The 17,314-nt window shown below is 32.7% G+C and overlaps 1 protein-coding gene across 3 annotated transcripts in view; it reads right to left on the minus strand.

The window, feature by feature from the left end:
* The window catches only part of CENPC (centromere protein C), a 59,296-nt gene that overhangs the window by 15,388 nt on the left and 26,594 nt on the right, over positions 1-17,314 (minus strand). For all 3 annotated transcript variants that reach the window (XR_014023173.1, XM_081303054.1, XM_081303053.1), the window contains exons 8-12: positions 14,410-15,023; positions 11,157-11,333; positions 7,856-8,147; positions 6,250-6,396; positions 5,942-6,024 (exon numbers count right to left, since the gene is read on the minus strand). Coding sequence is in view for 2 of the 3 variants with exons in the window: in XM_081303054.1 (XP_081159180.1) it covers positions 5,942-6,024; positions 6,250-6,396; positions 7,856-8,147; positions 11,157-11,333; positions 14,410-15,023 (1,313 nt within the window). In the remaining variant the exon portion in view is untranslated. The remainder of the gene's footprint in view (positions 1-5,941; positions 6,025-6,249; positions 6,397-7,855; positions 8,148-11,156; positions 11,334-14,409; positions 15,024-17,314) is intronic.

The following is a 17,314-nucleotide window of genomic DNA, read 5'->3' on the forward strand; positions in this document are numbered from 1 at the left end:
CTTACCTGCTCAATAATTGAGCTGAAATGTATGTAATAAAGATTGTGGGAAATACAAAGAGAAACAGACAATTGCAGTTGGAACATTTTACTTCAACTCCAGCAGTCCTTAATAGAATTCCAAGCCCAAGGAAGAATACAAGCATAATAATAATAAGCTTATCATGTCCAAATTTGAGATTTTATCCCCCCCCACCAAAAGAAATATGCTTGTTCTCTAAGAGTCTAAAAATCAGGTAATTACAATGCCATTCTCCCAGATGCTCAGGCCAAAATCATTCAAGTTTTCCCTGGTACTTCTGTAATGTCCTACATCCCTTTCATCAGGAAATTCTATTGATTCTACCTTTTAAAATTTCTAAAAAAGCTTACTATTGTTCTCCACTTTCCATTCCTATCACCATCTTTTGCCAGGATTCCAGATCTCACCAATTAATCTCTCTGCTTTCCAAAATTCCCTGTGTTCCCTCAACCTTATCTAGTCTACTCTTAACAGTGGCTGCAGTGATTTATATTTTTAAAAATTCCTCCAATGGTTTCTCATCTCTTAGCAAAAGCCAAACTTCCTTATATAATATCCTTTAACGTACTATGTAACCTTTGATTCTCTGTGACACCATTTCCTACTATCTTCTTCTGCTCAAGCCCCTAGTCATCTTGATACTCCTTGAATAGGGCAGAATCTTTACTACATCAGAAGCTTTGCTCTTGATCTTCCCTCTGGGACCCTATTTACTCAAACAGCTGTATGGCTTGCTGTCTCATCTTGACCACACCTTTACTCAAATGATCACTTTTTCAGTGAGGCCCACTCTTTATATTAACCAAAAGAATGTAATTTCTGTTTCCTACCCTAAAACTTCTGCTTTATTTTTCCATTCTCAACATCTAACAAATCAAAATTTTGCTATCTCCTTACTATTATCTGCCATATTGCCCCTCCAGAAAGTGAGGTCTAAGGAGGACATATTTTCCTAGTTTTATCTACTGTCACATTTCTAGCCCCTAACAGAATATATAATAAGTATTTCATAATACTCCACAAATATTTAAGAATTTCATAACTATTCAAAGTATATTTTTAAAATATATCCACATATATTATCAATAAAATAATGATACAATTTTTAAAGTATCTATAGAAAAACTGTAAAAAACTAAGCATACTGAGTGGTGTGGTGGTACACACCTATAATCCCAGCAGCTCAAGAGGCTAAGGCAGAAGATCTTGAATTCAAAGCCAGCCTCAGCAATTTAGTGTAGCCCTGCCTCAAAATAAAACGCAAAAAATGCTGGGGATGTGGCTCATTGGTTAAGAGCTCCTGTGTTCAATCCCTGGTACTAAAAATTAAAAAACAAACAAACAACAACAACAACAACAAAAATACACTTATGAACACAAAAAAGCCTAAATAAATTCAAATAATAAATAATACAAGCCAAGGTTTCCAGAATAGTGAAATAAAACTGGAAAATATAAACAAAAGAACAAAACAAAACTTAGAATAATACCAACACTGAGAATAATAGTCAGTATATGCCAGATAAATCAACCTATGGAACTGGAATTTATATCACCATTTTTCAAATAAGGAAAATGGAGTTTAAAACACGGAAAAACACTGTTATTTTGAAATTTTTCATTTCAAGATAACACAGCTGGTAAGTAATAATAAAGGGTTTAATCCCAGGTCTCTAGACACCAATATCTTGACTATTTAAGTAACTCATTGGTCAAAGAAAAATCATGGTAAATTAAGAGTATATCACACTACATAGCAACACATATAAAATGAAGCCAAAGTTATACGAGTATAGTCATTGTTTCTTCTTTACCAAATAAAAAGTAAAAGAAACACAAAGTATTCAAGTTAAAAGAGAGAGAGAAAAAAAATATATATATATACATATAAATAAAAAATGGTGGTGGGGGGTTAAAAAGTAAAAAGAATTGAGAAAGAAAAAAAACATACCAAAACATTATATTCTCTATGAGCATGAAAAAATTTATAAACCTCTCTACTAAGAGGCATTTAAGGAAGCAAGGTGGTGGGCTAGAGGAAGGCCTCATTTCTTATCACCCTGTGTACCAAGATTCAAGTTAAGTACACTTCTTTTTGAGAACTCTGCAGTGGCCCCATCCTGGGAGTGCATCAACTTGGTCTATGCAGACCAAACTCCAGCTGACAGTACTTTCCATCCCATTCTACTTCATACTAAGAAGGGAAGCTGAGAATTTTTGAACTCCACTAGCAACTTAGTGAGCAATACAGTAAGAAGAATTTCATGAAGAAGAAATGAAAGATAAAACTGAAAACCAGCAGAGGGAGGAACTACACTCAAAGAATCATCAATAAAAGGAGAATCAAATTCAATTTAAAAATCAGAAATAAATCAAAATACCAGGGAATAAAAATTATTTCTGAATAATAACACTGAAGATAAATAACCTAAACTCATCAATCAAAAGATATAAACTGGTAGATTAGATTAAGAAATAAGATCCTTTGCATCATCAATCAATTAATAAATTAATAAACTAATGAAAATAAAAGAAAGAAAGAAACAAGACCCAACAATATGCTGTTACCAAGAGACTCACCTCATAGGCAAAGACATCCACAGGCTGAAAGTGAAAGTATGAAAAAAAACATACCATTCACATGGATCTCATAAATAGCCAGGGATTACTATTCTCATATTATATAAAGCAGACTTCAAGCCAAAATTAATCAGAATAAATAAGATCATTTCATACTGTTTCAGGGAATCATAAAACAAGAAATAACAATCATAAATATTTATGCCCCAAACAATGGAGCATCTGTGTACATCAAACAAACCCTTCTCAATATTAAGAATCAAATAGATCAGAAAAGAATAATACCAGGTGACTTTCAAACACCTCTTTCACCACTCGATAGACTGTTCAAACAAAAACTAAGTAAAAATGATATGGAATTTAAAAATACAATTAATAATTCACTTAACAGACATCTGTTAAATATTTCATTCATTAATGACTGAATATGAATATACTTTGTTCACAGTAGCACATGGAACATTTTCTAAAATAGATCTTATATTAAGCACAAAGGAAGTCTTAGCAAATAAAAAAAAATAGAGATAATACCTTGCATTTTAGTAGATCATAATGGAATGAAATTACAAATCCATAAGATAAAAAACAGAAACCACTCCAAAACCTGGAGACTAAATAAGACACTCTATTTGAAATCCGGGTGGGGAAAAAAAAAAAAAAAAAAACAACTTAAGAGGTAAATGAGAATAATGATACAACATCAAAATCTCTGAAAACAATGAAGGCAGTTCTAAGAGGACAGTTCATACCATGGAGCTCATATATTAAAAGAATAGAAAGATACCAAATAAATAATCTAATGTTATATCACAAGGCTCTAAAAAAGAAGAACAAATCAAAACCAAAAGCAGTAGAATATAGAAAATAAATAAAACCAGAATGAAATTAAGATACAAAAACTTCAAAAATTTTTTAAACAGTTGGTTATTTGAAAAACTAAATAAAATTGATAAACCCTTAGCCAAACTATCTAAAAGAAAGGGAAAAACTCAAGCTAATAAAACCCATGATGAAAAGAAAATATCACCACAAACACTACTCAAATACTGAGGGTTATCAGAAAGTATTTTGAAATTTATATTCCAATAAAGAAGAAAATCTTGACATCAACAAATTCCTGGAGTCATATGACCTATACAATTTGAACCTAGAAGGCATAGAAACTTTAAACGTTTCAATTTCAAGTAATGAAAGTGAAGAAGCCTCCATGTGCTGACACAAAATCACTCAGAGACCTCTGACACTGAACCAGACCCCCTCTCAGCTTCCTCTTTGTCCAGGTTTCTGAAGCTGGATAAGGTGATCATTGATTTAAAAAGGAGAAAATCTCCAAAGAAAAAGAGAAAGAAAGAAGCCATCAAAGCCTACCAAAAAAAGAAAAGTACAGGACTGGATGGGTTCTCAGCCAAGTTCTACCAGACCTAAAACCAATCCTCCTCAAATTATTCCATGAAATAGAAAAGGAGAGAAATCTTCTAAACTCATTCTATAAAACCAGTATCATCCTGATACCAAAGCCAGACAAAGACACATCAAGGAAAAAAAACTTTAGACCAATATCCTTTATGAACACAGATGCAAAAATTCTCAATAAAACAGTGACAAATCTCATACAAAAACACATCAAAAAGACAGTGCACCATGATCAAATAGGTTTCATCCTAGGGATGAAACGTAGGCTCAACATTCCGAAATCGATAAAGTTGATTCAGTATAAAAAAAGACTTAAATACAAGAATGACATGACTATATCAAAGATGCAGAAAAAGCATGATAAAATACAGCACCCATTCATGTTTAAAACACCAGAAAAACTAGGGATAGAAGGAACCTCCCTCAACATCATAAAAGCTATATAAAACCCAAGGCTAACATCATTGTGAATAAAGAAAAACTGAAAGCATTCATTCTAAAAACAGGAATAAGACAGGGATGCCCTCTTTTTTCTACCATTTCTATTCAACATAGTCCTTGAAACTCTAGCCAGAGCAATTAGGCAAAAGAAAAAATTAAAGGGGTGCAAATAGGAAAAGTAGAGCTCAAACTGTTTACCAACAACATAAACCTATATTTAGAAGACCCAAAACACTCCAGCAGAACTGTTGTAGAACACATTAATGAATTCAGCAAAGTAGCAGTACATAAAATAAACACTCCTAAATCAATCACATTGCTAAACTCCAATGATAAATCAGCTGAAAAAAGAAATTAGGAAAACTATTCCATTCAAAATAGCCTCAAAAAATAAAATACTCGAGAAGACCAATGGAACACGAAAACAGAGAGACAAACACACATAAATACATCCATCTCAAACTAGACAAGTTGCCAACAATGTACATTGAAGATAGCCTCTTAAACAAATGGTGCTAGGAAAACTGGAAATTCATATGTAGAAAAATAAAATTTAACCCCCCCTCGCACCCTGCACAAAACTTAACTCAAAATGGATCAAAGACCCACAATTAGCACAATTCACAATACCTACACTAAAAAGGCAAACTAGGGGCCCTTCAACAGATGAATGAATTCAAAAAATGTAGTATACAGGAACAATAGAATATCACTCAGCCATAAAGAAGAATGAGTTTATATCATTTGCTGGTAAATGGATGAATGTGAAGATTGTCATGCTAAATAAAATACGCCAATTCCAAAAAACCAAAAGTCAAATGTTTTCTCTAATATGTGGAAGCTAACCCACAACAAGGCGGGAGGGGGGTGGGGGGTGGTGGTGGTGGTGGTGGTGGTGATAGAAGTTCGGGAAGATAGGAAAAGCAATGGCAGTGGAATGAATCTGACATAACCCTCCTATGTACATATATGAATATATCACAGTAAATCTCGTGGTGTAAATCCACTAGAAAGTAATTTAAAAAAATAAATATGGTAAATGGCAGAAAGATCAATAGAGACGGGAAGCAGGAGGTGGCAAGAGGGAAGGGGAAAAAGTGTAATGGGGTCTGAACTAGAACAAAATATATTCTATGCTTATACGATTATGTCAAAATGGATTCTACTGTCATTTATAACTAAAAAGAACCAATTTTTTAAAAATAAAATATTTAAAAAACCTATATGAAAAATTTCAGAACTATTCAAAAAAGAGGAAAACAGTATGAACCTCAAGCACCCATCACCCAGCTTCAGCAACCACCAATAGATAGTTAATTTATTAGCCTCTTACAAATCTCTAAATATATTGTAAGTCTCTAAGGAGTAGGTACTCAATACATATTTCCCATCAGTGCAAGTTTAACTAAATAAAACACATCATACCTTATAATATATATATATAATTCCATAAAAATCAATACAGTAGAAATAAACAATAACTTACCTAATCTTTCCTGAACTTCTTCATCACACACATCAGAATTATTCTTCCCAAACATTAAATAGTTCTTGATCCTGGATGGTCCACTTAAGAAAAAATAAATAAACCATAAAAATCCATGTTTATAATACATATATTTAATGTATTTAAGCTTACTTATCATTTTTCTCCTAAAACTGCCATAGCTGTTTTTCATAACCTTTTAAGCTTATCAGCCTATAACAAAATTAAGTGTTGAGGTAACTGGTTACATAGCAATGGGTACCTAATATAAATAAGTAAAACTTATTAATCTTAGAATACATGCATACCTTTCTTCCAAAACTGAAGTTTTACACTTTCCAGAATCCAAATTAGACTCTGTTGGTGTCTTGCAAGTATGGTCACTGGTCCGAGATTTTAAACGAACATTTTGTGCAGTTGTAACACCACATTGATCCTTGGAGCGCTCTGTAGTTCTACAAAAATGAAGTTTAAAACTGTTCATACATCTTCAAAAAATATTTCTACCAGAAACAATATATAGTGGGTATATAAACAATGTAATGTTGGCTATAACAAATATCATCTCACCATGTTCAAGCCCTAAGACCTACAACTGGCTCAGGTAAAAAACTGATTCTAGAACCTATCAAGATTTCCAATTCGAAAAATTCCAATGAGAGAACTAGTGCAAACCTGGTCTAACAAGGATGGGAGCAAATGACAGAAGGACATGAGAAGATATTACCTATAGGTAGCTTATAATGTATATTCTAGAATTAGTTTAATATCAGTTTACTGGAGAAACCATAAGCAACTTAAATAATTTTCTTTGATAACACTAGGTCAGCAGTAGGGTCCTCAGAGGGACAAAGCTCATGTCATTGGTAGCTTTCAATTTACCCCAAATATATGCAAACAACTCTATTCCTTTTGAAATTTTATTTCTGGAGTCCTACCATCAGAGTCAAAAAAAATAAATGCAACTGTAAGAGAATACTATGAACAACTATATACCAACAAGAACTTTGATGAAACCAAATCTAGCAAGATTTCTTTAAAAAAATAATCTGAAGAAATTAATTTCTTTAAATTTTAATCTTTAAAAAATAATCTGAAGAAATTAAACTTGTGAATATATATGGGATCTTTTTTATATACACTAATGACATACTCAATATATTTTAGGCCATTCTAATCATTTATTTCCCCTAATTAACCGCCAGTACCTTGCTGTTTCTTTCCTTTTTTTTTTAATACTTTTTTTTTTTTTAATGTGGTGCCGAGGATCGAACCCAGCGCCTCACACATGCTAGGCAAATGCTCTACCTCTGAGCTACAACCCTAGCCTCACCTTGCTGTTTCTAATACTGTATGCATTAAATATTTGTTGAATGCATGCTACAGCAAAAAGCAAGAATTTATAAAAACGGAATTAGCTCAACAGAATTTATTAAAAATCATTTAGTACTTAGTAGGTACTCCAAAAATGTTAACTAATATATTAAAAGGAAAATTACTGACATGTTTCAAACTGACATCACATTCATCTCACTTTAAAAGGTAAAATAAAACAAAAAAAAACAAAAAACAAAAAAAAAAACCTATGTACTTCAAAGTGATTAAGACAATAAATTTTATTGTGCATCTTTTGTCATTTTTTTTTAAAAAGTTAGCAACTCAGGCAAAAGTAATAACTCATTAGATCTAACATTCACAATCCTATGTGCTATTATTATTACCTATATTAATATGAGGAAACAAGATCAGATTACTACTTTGCTCTGCTAAAGGCAGAGCCTAGATTTAATACCAGATCTGTCAGACTATGGAGTCCTTTAGGTTGATATGCTCTTTCTATAAATGGTTAAATAACATAGACAAAATATTAAATGTGGAACAACAATAACTATATTGTAAACAAACAGACATTACCCAGAACAATCAAGACTTTTCTTTGCAGCCAGGTCAGCTTTGTCACTTTCTGATGGCTCATTCTGGGAACAATTGGGAAGTTTTTCATGGTTGCTAATATACTCAGAACCTTTAACATTTAAAAATTTCTGTACTCTTGAGCTGCCTTGCATAGCTGTCTTCTGCTTTTTTAATGGAATGGCTTTTTTCCCAGTATTCTTAGATGGCTGATTTGTTTTCTTAGCAGATTTTTGTCTAGGGTTGTGATACACTGATAATTCATTTTTTATTGAAGAATTGCTATGAACAGGACCTGAAAGATTCAATGAAAATTTAAAGTTATCACCTGAAAGATTCAATGAAAATTTAAAGTTATCATGTTTGTCCAGATGATGTGGCTCACTAAAATGCCAATGTCATTCATATTTATATATAAACACATACACACAGACTAGTCTCAGGGTAAATTTGTTTCCACATTAAATTCTTTAAAAATTCTTTTTTTAAAATTTTTTTTTATTAGTTGCTCAAAACATTATAATGATCTTGACATAGCATACATTTGATTCAAGTGGGGTATGAATTCTTTTTTTTCCACGTGTACAGCTTGCAGTATCACATTGGTTTTACAGCCATATTAGTGTCTATTGTATTCTGCTACCCTTCCTATTCCCCCTTTTAAAAATTCTTTAAATTCAATTTAGAAAGACATGCACCAGATCCTTTAAATGCATCACAAGCTTACCAAATAACCTTCTCTCTGTATTTACCTAGTGCTCTCTGAAAATCCTTAAGATTCTGGTATTTCCCAAGGTTCCACCTATAACTTTTTACTCTATGTACTTTCTTTGGGGGATCTATCTACCTACCCATAGCTTGAATTGATACCTATATGATGACACCAATAATATACATCTACCACTCATCCTTAAATCTTTTTCTCATTTTATTCCTATATTTATGATAAGTATAACTATCCAGATGCCTAAATAAAAAATCAGAGTCATCTTGCCCTTACCCACAATCAATCCCTAAAACCCATCAGCCCTACTCCTTTTTATTTTTTCCATTTTTTAAAAATCAGTACATTATAGTTATACATAATGATGGGATGTGTTGTTACAAGTGCCACTCCATAGTTCTCAAATGTGCTTCTTTCATGCTGTCCTGCCTGTCATTAGCAGAGCCCTTGCCCTTTCATTTCTGGATTAATAAAACAGCTCTTTAACAGTTTTTCCCTTTTGTACCCTTGTTATTCAACCCAATCTTTATATTGATTTAAAATTACCTTTGGAAAACATAAATAGGATTCTTATAGCCCTGTTTAAAATCCTTTAGTAAGAGGCTGTGCATGGTGGCACACACGTATAGCCTCAGCCTCTCAAGAGGATCACTTAAGCTCATGAGTTGTAGACCAGTCTACGCAACAAAGGGACAACCTGTCTCAAAGAAACAAAATGTAAAATCTTACAGTGAGTATCTACAGGATTAAGTCTAAATACTTCAGGATTAAGTCTAAATACTTTAACATCAATTTATTTCTACATCTAGATTGTTTATTTCATAACCTACAACTCTCAACCATGTCCTTTCAAACAAATAAAACCAGCAGTACAGAAATATCTGTAGTTTCTCTAAAGTATTTGTTCTTAAAATGTGGTCTTTATATCATAAGATCAGCATCATCTGGGAATTTGTCTGAAATGCAAATTCTCATGCTCTAGCTTCAATCAACACAAACCAACTTGCAAAGCAGGGCCCAGAAATGTTTTAATAAGCCTTTTAGATTATTCTGAGACACACTAAACAAACAAACAAAAAAGTCAAGCCCTCAGCTCCAGATCCCTGCACAAGCTACGTCTGTTCAAAAATGACATCCTTCCTTCTCACACCATCCAACTAGCTGACTTCTAATTCATCCTTCAGGAAGCTTTCACTAATTCCCAAGTCTTAGTATAACTATCTCTTAATCATTTGATAATATTTATTACATATCTGACTGTTTACTTATCTCTATCTCTCTCCTCAAGCAGTCTGATAATTCCCGGAGATCAAGGAATTGACTATATTTTACCTACTTTTGTATTCCTAATGTATACCAATGGGGTACACTATCATAAAGAAATACTGTACTCAGGCAGAAAATTAAAGAAGGTAACCACTTTGGGAGTCATGCAAGTAAGAGCTTGAACTGACATAACTCTGAGGCCAAGTGTCTCCATAACTTTTCTACGATAATGTCTCATTTGTATTACCAATAATTCAAAAGAAGTTCTTATGAGTCAATAATTCATAGTAATAAGTCTTCATAGATGTTGTACCTTATCTTACTAGTCTCGCACTTACTGATCTAAATATATCCTGAATATACTATTTTGATATCTAATAACACCTCAAAATTAACATATGAAAACCTGAAATCTTAAAATCCTTTGAAAAATTTTTTTCTCTCATTCCTTTCCTCATCTCAGTAAACAATAGCTATTTCTCTCACTCTAATCCATTTATATTTCCTTAGTGTTATCTTCACAAAATATCCTGAATCCAACAATTCCCATCTCCTCCCTTCACCATCCTCCTAAAACTAGTCACACCAGGTTTCCATTTTTGCTTAGTTCTGGTTTCCTCTCTCCTGAGCAGTAAAAATGATCCTTTTAAAAGATGAGTCAACTGTGTCACTTTATTTTTTAAATCTTCAAGTAGTTTCTCCATATATTTTAATCTAACCTCTCTATCATGGCCTGACTGTCCAAATTTATTTTCCCTAGCTCACTCAGCTCCAGCCACACTCGCTCTCTTAATTTTCCTGAGACATGGCAAGTATGCCCCATCAGGAATTACAATTACTGTTCCCTTGATTTGATACACTCTACATCTAGTTATTTGTATGGCTCCCTCCCTCTACTCATATATGGGCTCTGAAAGATCATAATAGCCTCTTATACTACCATTATAAACTAGTATCACACTCTATCCTTTTGTTTACTTCCATTCCTATAACCTCCTTCCCATGTCCATACATTATCTGCTTTGTTTGACCTTCTCATATATCAGTGTATGAAATACTTACCTATATTGTCCCTCTAGAATGTAAACTACATGAGCAAGGGACTTTGTTCATGGCTTTGTTTTTCCACAGCTATTTCCCTACACCTAGGAATTTCTGCATAATTGATTTAAACAAAATGTCTATCAATGACCCAATTAAATTATGTTCAAGATTTTTTTTCTATATAATAGGAGTATAAATCAAACAAAAAACCCCTTACACAGTAATTTTTTAGTACCTCTTAATGAATATAATTTAAATAAAAATACTTACTTTCATCTGATTTTACCACCCACCAATCAGATGGACGTCTGGAAAGCCTATGACTTCTCATGACAGCAATAGTCACTTCTTCGGGTACAAGTTTATTCTTCTTGGACTCACTTGAAAAACGCTTCTTTCTAGATTCTTCCTTATTGTTTTTGGTGCCTCTATTTATTTTCTTATCTCCTAAAAAAAAAAAAAAAAAATAGAACTTATTAAATTGAGCCTATAGACATCATCTCAAGTTTTTAAAATTTACATGTTTTTAAGATTTCTAACTTTCTGATTAAATGCAAGCTTTCATATGGCTTGATAATTCTGATATACTACTAAACCAAAATATAAATTAGCTTACAAAAGGAAAAAAATATATTGTTCCTATTTACCACTTACCAATATCTCAAGTTAAAATAGGTAACTACTGTTTTTCATTTTGAAATAATTAATGATTTTTTACAATCTATTTTTTGGAAGATTTTAAATTATAAACCTTGAAAATAAATTATTTTGGACTATTTAGATTGGCCAAATTTATGCATAGTTAAAACTGCATGTGTCATTTAATCTGTAGTCAGATACAGATTGACAGAAGAGGCAAGAAAAATTCAAAACACAACAAGTCTGGCATTGCTGGTTTTGATGAAGGTGGAGGATCATGAGCCAAGGAATATACGTGTCAAGAAGAAAAGGCAAGGGAACAGATTCTCTTGCAAAATCACCAGAAGGAAAATCAGTTCCACCAACACCTTGGTTTTAGCCCAGTGAAACTTCTGACCTATAGTACTATAAGTTACTAAATATGTGTTGTTTTAAGATACTGAGTTTATGCTAATTTTTTAAAACAGAAAATTCACAATAACTAAACTATGGAACCAACCTAGGTGCCCTTCAACAGATGAGAGGATAAAGAAAATATAGTACATATCACAATGGAATATTTGTCAGCCATAAAGAAGAATGAAGGGGAGGTTCACTGGATTGGACAGGAAGAATGGGGGGGGGGCGGTGAAGAAAATTACAACTAGTATAGTGATGAAACAGAACATCATATTCACAGAACAATCTAGACAGGACAACGTGTTAAAGTCTATAGGTACTCAATAAATGTATAATATTTCAACTACAGGAACCATTCTTCAAGTATATATCCTTCATATATTATCTTCTCTTAAGAAATCATGGATTGATCAAAATCCTCTACTTTAAAATTTTGTAAAATCATACTCTGCTTAAGGAATAGTTAAGATAAAAACTTTCTTATAATATCACCATTAGATTAGTCAGATTCTTAAAATGGCCAACAAATTATTAGAAACTAAAAGAAATTTAAAAAATAAAGAAAAAATATGATAAAATGACTGTAGGACATGGCCAACATTTACAGAAGGGGTCCTCAAAATAGAAAAGGTAGTTTTTTCCACCTCTACTTCAAGCACAATAAAGAAAGGCAAACAGACAAAACTTGTAAACTACTACTTTGGATAATATACAGTCTATCTTACAGAGTATACCAAAAGAGCACAAAAATTAAATAATTCATTGATAACCTTAATAAACTGGATTCTTTTTACAAAAATAACCTTTTTTTTTTTTTTGAGAGAGAGAGAGAGAGAGAGAGAGAGAATTTTTTTAATATTTATTTTTTAGTTTTCAGCAGACACAATATCTTTGTTTGTATGTGGTGCTGAGGATCGAACCGGGGCCGCACGCATGCCAGGTGAGCGCACTACCGATTGAGCCACATCCCCAGCTGAAAAAATAACCTTTAATATTATATTCTAATATACTCTTTCTCACCTCTGTATTTGCAATATCATGTAGTCATCTAGAATTTTCAGGTACATACACAATTCTGGTTAGTCAACAGCATTTTCTGGTTAGCTATTTTTTTCCACTGAGCATTGAAAATATCTTCACATTTTAAAATATTTCTTAGCAGAACTGAAAAAATAGGAGCTGTATGGTAGGACAGTTCCTGGACAAGATTTATTTTAATCTTTTTTCAGTGTTACTTCCTCCTTTACAGGATTGTCAAGAAGGATTAAATTACATTATATACATTTATAAAGGTGCCCAATAAATTTGCTAGTGTTTTTTCTTCCATTAACTGTTCTTAAGAGAATTCAATTCTATGACCCCTTTTCTATTAACTGAAAGTGTTACAAAGAACATAAACTGAGGGGCTGGAGTTGTGGCTCTGTGGTAAAGCGCTTGCCTTGTATGTAAGGCACTGGGTTCAATTCTCAGCACTGCATATAAATAAAGTAAAGGTGGACTGGGGATGTGGCTCAAGCGGTAGCGCGCTCGCCTGGCATGCGTGCGGCCCGGGTTCGATCCTCAGCACCACATACAAACAAAAATGTTGTGTCCGCCGAGAACTAAAAATATTTTTAAAAAATAAATAAATAAAGTAAAGGTCCACTAACAATTAAAAAAATATTTTTAAAAAATGCCCTTGATTTCATTATCCTCTATTAAAAAAAAAAAAAAAAAAGAAGACGAAGACTATAAACTGACCTTTTCTTCATGACTAAGTGTAATTACAAATCCCAATCACTAAACAATGATGATATATTAAGGAGAGCAGCCACACTCTCAGATAGTATAGGACAATTCCAGTTTATACTTATTGTCCTGACATTCTCATTCATAAAAGTAGCCTCATTAGGATGATAAATTATAGGACCACCTAAGATACAAATATCTACTGTAATCTTGGTTAGATAATTGTTTTTTTTTTGCCTCCACGTTCATTTTGTACATGTAAGTACATTTATCTGTTGGTCTATAGACCCCACTAAAATGATACTGTTAACAGTAGAAATTATGTTTCAGTAATCTTTTTGATTTTCATACCAAAACTGTCTGGCACTTAATAACATATAAATTAGTGAATGATAGAAGAGCATGTATGTAGCCCACACTATACTGATATACAGTGGGTATATTGGGTATAATAGGTTTTATCCCATTTATATTTTAATACTCTTAAGAATTTGATTCTGTTTCACTTGTGTTTTAAAAACTAATCTTTGCCTTTTATTCTTCCCTCTATATGTGATAGAATCTTAGAAACTAAACAAAAATTAAAGTTGAAATTAAAATTATACATAACATAAATTGATTCTAAAAATGAACCTATAGAATTTTGAAACGCTCTGTAGATTTAGATTTACTTTGCCTACTTCCCAAAGCTACACAGGGATGTTAAAAATGTAAATTATAAAATAATATTCAGTTAATATTTAATGTAAATACTTACCCACAGGTAGTGTAGGTGTTTTGAATATATTATCATTTCTCGTCCCTTCACAATCTTCTCCATTTCTGTCTAAATTTTTTTGCAACTTGTCTTGAACAGAGTGTGACATATTTACATTTTTATCTTTAGACTGTTCCAGATCAAGCTGTTCTTTAACTATGTTGGCCTTAAATTTTCTTCTCTGATTTTGTTTTATTGGCCTTTTGTTTTCAGATGGTTTTTTGACATTTTCAGAAGAGATTTCATATTTTGTAGATCTGTCATTATTTTCCAATTCATCTGTCAAAGAAGAACTTGTATCCACTTTTTTTTCATCATAGGGTTGAAATTTCTGTTCTGGATGAGCTTTATCCAAATGCTGGTCACTTCTCAAAGTGTTAGGTGATACACTTCGATGTTTTTCTCTTGACTTCTTACCTTGAAGGACTGCAGTGCTCTCAGCAGGGGATATTGTGGGTTGTTTCAGAGATCCACCCTTTCTTGGTATTGTAATCCAAGATCCACTGGCAAAACTTCTATCTGACTCATCAATTACAAATTCATCTTCTAACAACTTCATATCATTTGGAGGAGATGAATGAGGTGGAGCAGTCACTATATGCTTAACAATGGGACTAAAACAGAATTATTATTTTAACAGCTTAAAAAAATGAAGTTTTATCTTTGTTTACTGAAGAAAATTATATAAGAAATAAAATCTACATATCTGTTAAAAGAGCAGTTCATACTTCTCCTCAATTTTCCCTTAATTTTATAAATCCTTCCTTTTAAATGATCACTCTCATTTATGTCACTAACAGGATCATAAAAATTTAGAGATGGCAACTAATTTGATGCCCCCAATATAAACTAAAAAATGAAACCCAGATGAGAAATCATAACCCAGAAACATTAACTTATAATCCAAAGATGATAGTGTGTGTATACATAAACACATACACACACACACACACACACACACACACACACACACAGAAACACACATAATATTTTATTAAATTATAAGTTTAAACAGATGCCTTTTGGGGTCTGAATTTCTTCATATTGACAGTATTATTTCTGAGAAACCTCCAAATCTAATATTTTAATTGAACTCTACTAAATTATAAGGGACTAATTTCTTCTAATTTTTTTCATATCCCAAAGGACTTCATACATAGAACCACCAAATATAATGTAAAAATTCATCCCAAGTTTGAATATTTCACACATGTTCACGTACATTTCAGTACTATAATCATAACTGGATGATATTTAAAGGTAGCATAAGCACAAATGGAATCTAATAATGTTTGCGTATTCTAGCCCTCTTTTTCCACATCCCAACCTAACTTGTTATATTATATAAATATTGTCATAATTTCCCACATTTAGTGCTATAAAAGGATAACAATTTGAAAATTTTAACTACAATCCCAATCTAACATTAAGTACAATCTACAATCTAATATTAACTCTAATACAATCTAATTATTCAAAGGATAGTAAGCTGATGGATTCATCTTACATTTCCCTGCTTTTATGGTAACAGATTTGAGTAAACCACAGGCTTTAATGAGATATGCAAAATCAAAACTTAGGATAAACTCCAAAGCTGGCACACACACTCCTGGTTTCCACCTTTTTCAATTGGATAAGGATGCTTACTTAATGTTTAGTCAAAGCAGAAGCAAAGGTAGAATAGAAGAAAAAGATTACCTTTCTTTCCATTTTTATTAGAGGATTCTAAGATAAAATTCCTTCTCTACTCTTCTAATCTCATAGTCCTAATAAATCTTATAAAATAGAGAATGTTAATACACTGTCTGCTGGTTATAGAGTTTCACAGATTTATGTAATTAGAAAACTGTGTAAAAACTAACACAGTAATACATGTACACAATGCAATGTTACTCAGCCACGGAGAAAATTACATTATGGCATTTGCCAGTACATGGATGGAAGTGGAGACTATCATGATAAGTGAAGTAAGCCAATCCCAAAACCTGAAGGCCAAATGTTCTCTCTAATATGCAGATGATGACTCACAATGGGGATGTGGGGGGGAGGTACCAGATTGGACAGGGAGGAGTGAGTGAGGAGAAGGGAGGGGGATGGAGATGGGAAAGACAGTAGAATGAATGGGACATAACTTTCCTAAGCTAATATATGAATACCCCACCAGTGTAACTCCACATCATGTACAATCACAAAAATGGGAAGTATCATGGTTTAGATGTGAGGTGTCCCCCAAAGGCTCATGTGTGAGACAATGTAAGAAGGTTCAGGAGAAATGACTGGGTTGTGACTCTTAACCCAATCAGTGAATTAATCGCCCAACAGGGATTAACTGAATGGTAACTGAAATAGAAGGGTGTGTGGCGGGAAGATGTGAGGATTGGGGGCATGGGTTTGGGGTATATGTTTGTATCTGGCAAGTGGAGATCTCTCTCTCTTTCTGTTTCCTGACCATCATGTGAGCTGCTTCCCTCTGCCACACTCTTCCACCATGATGTCCTGCCTCACCCAGCTTTGAGGAATGGAGCAGGACTTCTATGGACTAAGACCTCTGAAAACATGAGCCCTGAGATAAACTTTTTTCCTCTACACTTGTTCTGGTTGGGTCTTTTAGTCACAGCGGTGAAAAAGCTTACTATAACAGGAAGTTACACTCCATGTATGTATGATATGTCAAAATACATTCTACTGTCATGTATAACTAAAAAGAACAAAAAAATTTAAAAAAAGAAAATTGCATTTATGTTAGCAACAAATTAAAAAAATATATATAAAAAACACGAATAAAAGACCACAATGACTGAATACCCAATGGATATATTGTTTTTCCTACTTTTAAGTAAATAATAAAACTGTTACAAATAAATACAATTTGATTTATAGTATATTATCTGTAACATCTATTAGT

This window comes from Spermophilus citellus, assembly GCF_964194105.1.
Source record: "Spermophilus citellus genome assembly, chromosome: 8".
NCBI lineage: Eukaryota > Metazoa > Chordata > Mammalia > Rodentia > Sciuridae > Spermophilus > Spermophilus citellus.